This window comes from Impatiens glandulifera, chromosome 2 (assembly GCF_907164915.1).
Source record: "Impatiens glandulifera chromosome 2, dImpGla2.1, whole genome shotgun sequence".
NCBI classification, from domain to species: Eukaryota; Viridiplantae; Streptophyta; class Magnoliopsida; order Ericales; family Balsaminaceae; genus Impatiens; species Impatiens glandulifera.
The window spans coordinates 48,565,685-48,572,996 of NC_061863.1; the positions used below are offsets into that span (position 1 = coordinate 48,565,685).

General features: G+C 34.2%; 1 protein-coding gene across 1 annotated transcript; it reads left to right on the top strand.

Annotated features, from left to right (window-relative positions):
* Nucleotides 1-2,013: 2,013 nt before the first annotated feature.
* On the top strand, nt 2,014-6,143 carry LOC124924798 (pentatricopeptide repeat-containing protein At1g62260, mitochondrial). The gene is made up of 2 exons (XM_047464789.1): nt 2,014-2,129; nt 4,055-6,143. The coding sequence occupies exons 1-2, from the start codon at nt 2,014-2,016 to the stop codon at nt 6,084-6,086; spliced, it is 2,148 nt and encodes a 715-aa protein (XP_047320745.1). The 3' UTR covers nt 6,087-6,143.
* The last annotated feature ends 1,169 nt before the right edge of the window (nt 6,144-7,312 follow it).

Here is a 7,312-nt window from a genome sequence, read left to right on the forward strand (position 1 = left end):
TGTGATAATTAACTGGTGCCAATCCAACAGGAGCGGTTACCTTTAGATGAAGTATTTGAACAACTGAGGACATCACTGACTTTCTTGTGAAGAAGCTGAAGTTCTATTGAAGATATTTGGCCCTAACAAACTTGAAGAAAAGACAGTAAGCATCCAGTCTCCCTTCTGGTTAAACTTAAAATGTATGAGGACTGAGAGTTATAGGCATTTGAGTGTTAATACTTGCACTCAATATTGGAGGGGAATTGAAATGAACTCAACTACCGTGCTTGAACTGGATGTGTAAGTCACTACATGCATGTATAACTTTTTATTACTAGTAACTCACTAAAACTTACGGTTGCGTCTCGCGAAATCTCCAGGGGAGATTAGGGCTTCCAAGGGGTACTCTACCAAATGCTCAATGCATCAATTGAGGTTCTCATAATTGCTCAAGTCCACTTGAAGGCATATTCCCACAATAATGGTGGCGTTGTCACTCTCTTCTGAATTTGGTCTCTTCCGTCGTAGTTAACACCACTATGTAGTCTCTGCTTCTCTTTATTAAATTTTGAATGTTCAGTGATAAAGTTCAACAAAATAATCAAAAGAAGGTGGCTTATGTAAAAATTATAACTAGCTGGTCATTGCTCAATGGGTCTCTTCTTCTTAAGAATGTTGCCCATGGCTTTTTCAGTTTTCAATTGAGCAAGCATTTGTATTTCATTTGAGTTGTTACTTGCTAAGTTCTTCAATCATCAATATTATGAAAATATAATACTGGTAAAAGTTCTGGCATCATTATATAGGACTTGTAAAGTTAAGCTAAACTCAAACCTGCATTCTTCTCCAATAATTAATACAAAGGGCTTCAAAAAACTTGTGAAAGCTACAACAATTTTGTGAAGTTCTAATTTAGTTATCATTTTCCAAATCATTCTGTAACTTAACCAATTTTCTAAATAAGAATGTTCACTTTCTCCCTCGAATTAGTGTATCAACAATGAGTCTTCCTCTTTCCATTAAAAAAATAAAAGCTTGTCAAAAGGGAAAGACTTATATAGAATTTTTAAACTATAGTATGATTGTGTGGATCGCAGCAGCGGTATCTTGTAAGAGACTTTCTAGTAAAACAATCTTTGTGCTTGGCTCATAAATCTATAAAAGAATCTCACACCTGCAAAAAAATGGTAAAAAGATCATTCGCGAGACGCAATCGCGAGACACATTCGCGAGATGCAACCATTCGCGAGACGCAATCAACAATCACGATCACTCCGCAAGGCGAATCAACATGAGACAACACCGCATCCAACTTCATCAAAATCTACATTCAATCAAGGAGAATCAATTAAACACAAAAACATTCAACTATAAAGGAAATAAGGGTCAAATTAATATGTTTGTCGTTCGTCGTTCGCAGTTGTCTTCGCCATTCGCATGTGAAGAGAAAAAGAGAAAGGCGATGAAGAGAAGAAGAGAAATGCGGCAGTCTTAGGGTTTAGAGCAGAGAAGAGAGAGAATGACAAGAAACAAATGTAAAAAAAAAAATATTTTATAAGAGATGAGTTGCGCACTTGCGGGGCAATTTTGTCAAAAAAAAATTAAGTGGTCACCCGCGCAATATAATTTATGTGTTGGTCACCAGCGCATTTAAAGCCATCTTTAAGGTCATTTCGTGAAATTTCCCTCGTACGATGATGAAACTGAGTGAGAAGCTATATTATATTTCTCTGCAGAACTCATCCTCGGTCTACTCAAAGACATTATCTATTCGTTTCACAACTATTTTATTAAGATTTTGTTATATGTTTCCGCTTAAATCTAAAGGACAATCGGCTCATAAATAGCAATTTTTTTAAGGATTTAGCTATTTCTGCTCATATTTCAAATAAGATTCAACAATTTTCACAATCTTAGATATCATTACAAACAAATAAAAAAAGACAAAGGAAAAGAAAATTAATATAATATGAGATGAAAAAGGGTTTACTTGAAACAGCGAGAACTTAAAAGAGATGCATCTGGAAAAGCATGAGTAACAATGATGGAGTGATGGGATATTTTCTGCCCACCATAGTGACGACTGACGACGACGATGGAAAAGGAAAGGAACTGTCTGGAGAGAGAGTATTCTACGGTTCTACCTTGTGAAAGATAAAAAGACAGAGCGAGAAAACATTTGGGGTCATTTTAATGGCCGTCCCCAACAGGGCATAGAGAAATTTGGCAACAAAAGATCCGGACTGAAGTAGGGATAAGCTTAAACCCCTGTAGCCAATGAATAGATGTGTCTCTAAATGAGAATGACCTTCATTTCATTGCTTGTAACAGTTATAAAGGAGACAAAAAAAATGAGTAACAATAAGATTGAATATCTCTTGTGATTTAAATATATATTCTAAATATATGAATTATTCTGATGTTACCTTACAACTTAATAACACGGTAACACGGTGAGGAAGCAGACACCTAAGAAATCATTGAAGAGATAAATACATTACTATAATTTAGCGTCTAATTTGTATTCGTGTGATTGAAAATATAATTGTTTTTGTTATTCCAATCTAACGAATACAAAAACGCTAAATCTTAATAGTGTAGGTATCTTTTTAAAGATCCGGACTGAAGTAGGGATAAGCTTAAACCCCTGTAGCCAATGAATAGATCTGTCTCTAAATGAGAACGACCTTCATTTCATTGCTTGTAACAGCTATAAAGGAGACAAAAAAAATGAGTAACAATAAGATTTATCATCTCTTGTGATTTAAATATATATTCTAAATATATGAATGATTCTTATATTACCTTACAACTTAATAACACGGTGAGGAAGCAGACACATAAGAAATCATTGAAGAGATAAATACATTACTATAATTTAGTGTCTAATTTGTATTCGTGTGATTGAAAATATAATTGTTTTTGTTATTCCAATCTAACGAATATAAAAACGCTAAATCTTAATAATGTATGTATCTTTTCAATGACTTCTTAGGCGTTTGCTTCATCACCGTGTCATATATTGAGAGATAAATATTAGAATCATTAATATTTAAATCACAAGAAAATATTAAATCGCATCAATTACATGTGTCTCCCTTGTAACTGTTACAAGCAATGAAATGAATCACATTCGTATGGTTTAACTGTTTATAAGATGAGGTCTCTTCCAAGATAGATCTGCATAAAGAACAAAATGCATAAATATAAATATATATATATATATATATAATTCCTAAATTAGTGTTTTATCCAAAGATAGACATCTCTATAGAGATTAAAAATCTATACTAACAGAAAATAAATTTGTAAGGTGACCTACAATTCATGTGATAAATCACAATTTAACTCAGAATCATATCATATATATCACAAACCGATGTTGAAAGATGCAGAAAAATCATGGTAGGAACGAATATATACATTTTTTCTTATATGTAACGTCTATGACCTAATCGGCAGTCGACGAAAACAACAAAAATCCCTAGCAGAAACGAAGAGAAAGATAGAACGAATCAGACTTCTTACCTTTTAGGTTTTTGCCAACAAAACGCTAACGAGACGAAGAAGATGAGCTGCCGCTAGAGAAGATGAAGAAAACCCTATCAAAAACAAAGAGAAAAAACTAATATATTAAGAAAAATTGTTCTTATAAAACGACGTCGTTTTGTTAACGGTAGATTTGCACAATCTGAAATAATTGATCGAACTCCCAACAAATGACTTATCAAAAAATAATTATATTATTCGGATTTAAAAAATTGTGACGCACAAATTTGATTTAAACCAAAAACAAATAAAAAAATTATATAAAACAAATTATTAAAGTAATACAAGTATGCTTCCTAGTTATAGTGATTTTTGTTTTTTATAAATGAAATTATTTTGAATATAGATAAAACAGAAAAATACAAACTTACATACTAAACACTTTCAAAGATCGAATATTTGTGAAATTGAACCATTTGTTTTCTTCTTCTTCATGCTCAGGAGGACAGTTCAGACTTCAGATGGTGTTTATCATCCTTGTAACTCTATGCATTGAAATTTGAAACACACTCTGATTTTGCAGCCGCTTAATCTCCAAGTTATCTTCTACAGCTTCACGGCGAAAAACATCTGAACAGCGCGATTCTTATTATTATTGCGAGATGTTCCGATCCAAACATAGATCCTTACATCTCTCCTGCAGGAGATTCTACTTCCATCTATGTCTATCTTCCTTATCCAGCACCAACGCGTCTCATGACTCACAGTTGCGTCAATTGAACAAGAAAATCATGCAGTTAAATCGAGCTGGTAGGTTTCAAGAAGCCAGGACATTGTTTGATGAAGCGAATCACAAGAATACAGTGACATGGAATTCAATCATAAGTGGGTACGTTAAAACCCGTGAAATGATCAAAGCGCGCCAACTGTTCGATGAAATGCCAGAGAGAGATCTTGTGTCATGGAATACGATGATCTCTGGGTATTTATCATGCCTTGGCCGTGCTTACATTGAAGAAGGGAAACGATTGTTTGATCTAATGCCAGAAAGGGATATCATTTCTTGGAATACAATGATTAGTGGGTATGCAAGGAATGGGAGAATGGATTATGCATTACATTATTTCAACAAGATGCCTGATCGGAATGTTGTATCATGGAATGCTGTAATTTCTGGGTTCTTGCAAAATTGTGATGTGAAGAATGCAATTGAAACTTTTAATAGAATGCCAAACCGTGATGCAGCTTCTCTTAGCGGTCTTGTTGCAGGTTTAGTTCAGAATGGTGAGTTAGATAAAGCAGCCAGCTTTCTGCATCAAACTGGAAAAGATTGTGTTGCTGGTTATGAATTGGTTGATGTTTATAATACTTTGATTGCTGGGTATGGTCAGAAAGGCATGATTCATGAAGCTAGACGTCTTTTTGATGAGATACCTTCTAATTCTCCTGATCATCTGCAGAGGAATGAGTTCATAAGAAATATGATATCATGGAATTCAATGATCATGTGTTATGTAAGGTCAGGGGATGTTGTTTCAGCAAGGGATCTATTCGATCAAATGGTTGATCGAGATATTATTACCTGGAACACCATGATCAGCGGGTATGTGCACATTTCTCAAATGGATCAAGCTTCCGATCTTTTCCAGAAAATGCCCAACCCCGATACTCAGACATGGAATACAATGATCTCCGGTTACGCACAGATCGGTAAACTAGACCTTGCTCGTGATTCCTTCGAAAAAACTCCACATAAAAACTGTGTTTCGTGGAATTCCATTATATCTGGTTACGAGAAAAACAATGACCACAAAGGAGCAATTAAACTCTTCATCCGGATGCAATCAGAAGGCAACAAACCTGATCGACACACTTTATCGTCCCTTCTCGCTATTTGCTCCGAATTCGTATCATTAGAACTCGGCGTCCAGATCCATCAGCTGGTCGTGAAAATCGTCGTACCTGATTCACCCTTAAACAACTCCCTCATCACAATGTACGCTCGATGTGGAGCCATTGATCGAGCAGAATCAATTTTCGACGAGATGAAATTTAAAAAAGATGTTATCTCATGGAATGCAATGATTGGAGGATACGCAAGCGATGGATCAGCTACTAAGGCTCTAGAATTGTTCACCATTATGAAGAGTTATAAAATCAGGCCAACTTATATAACATTCATCTCGGTCCTGAGTGCATGCGCGCATGCTGGTTTGGTGGAGGAAGGGCGAAGGCAGTTTAAATCGATGGTTTGTGAATATGGGATTGAGGCGAGGGTGGAGCATTATGCCTCGTTAGTTGATGTTATTGGGCGATATGGGGATTTAGATGGGGCTATGGATGTGATAAAAGGGATGCATATGGAGCCGGATAAAGCTGTTTGGGGCGCGATATTGGGGGCTTGTAGGATGCATAATAATGTCGAGTTGGCTAGATTTGCGGCCGATGAATTGATGAGGATTGAACCAGAAAGTTCGGCTCCTTATGTTTTATTGTATAATATGTATGCTGATGCAGAAAGGTGGGAGGAAGCGAGTCGAGTGAGGATGTTAATGGATGATTGTAAAATTGTAAAACATCGAGGTTATAGTTTAGTGAACTTCTCGGCTCGATGATATATAACAATCAAATTCAATTATCGCATAAATTCCAATGACAATTCAAACTTTATAGAAAGCGAATTCTGAAAACACATTTTTCAGAATTTTTATTATAGAAAAAAATAGAGCAAATTCTTATAACAGTCTGTTGCTTTTAAACTGAAAAACACATTCTTTTTCATAAATTTTTGGATAATAATATTATAGAAAAAGGAAATGTTTAACAATTTTTTTATTAAATTCAACTAGTTACATGTTATTGAAAATAATAATAATTTAATGATTTAGATATTAAATTGTATGAATAATTTATAAAAATACTATTCAAAAAGTCAAACGGTTATACCATTAAATTTATTTGAGTATTAAAATATAACTTGAACCAATTAAACTATAACAAAAAATTTATACTTAATATATTGAGCAACAGATACAATTATTGTCAAATGATAATAGATCATTTACAAATATCACCTAAAAAACAATATAAATCATTAAAACATACATATACAAGAGTCTACATATGAAATATTAGTTTGATGAGTAGTTCTTTGTTGAAATAAAAATAATAATTTCAAATTCGATTATTTTATCACTTTTACTGCTAAGAAGGTTAGCAACATATACTCGAAAAATGATTACTAATATAATCGGAATGTATGTGCAGTAAATGACTCACTCTTAAAGAAAAATATTATTCGAAATAAAAAAATTCTAGATAAAAAATCTAATAAAATACACCCTTATATATTAAAAAAGTCATAGAACTAGAGGAAAAAATTATAACTTATTAAATAAAAAATAATAATAATCTCCACGACATAGGTTTGAATGATTGAAATTCTACATACTTAGATAACGAGTTACCAAATGATTGATGATAATGTTAATCATAGCTCATTAACAAAACAATTTTAATTACTTAATTAATATAATCTTCACAAAAAACACGGAGATTGCATGTGAGCTGGTGGCGGCGGCGACTAATTGTTGGATTTACTAACCTACCCTCCCATGCATGGCGGTTACCAAACAAAGGTACCCATTAACACTCATGACTCAATTCCTCCAGCTCACCGCGGGTGAGGACAATTCGGTCATCTTCCCTCCTTCCTACATTCTCTCCCCCACCATTTATTCAGCACTTCTCCATACGATTTCCGACATTCCCCACTTTCTTTCATTCGAAAAAACAGAGAGAGAAATGGAGTATTTGAAGGTTGCAGAAAACAGGGGATCGC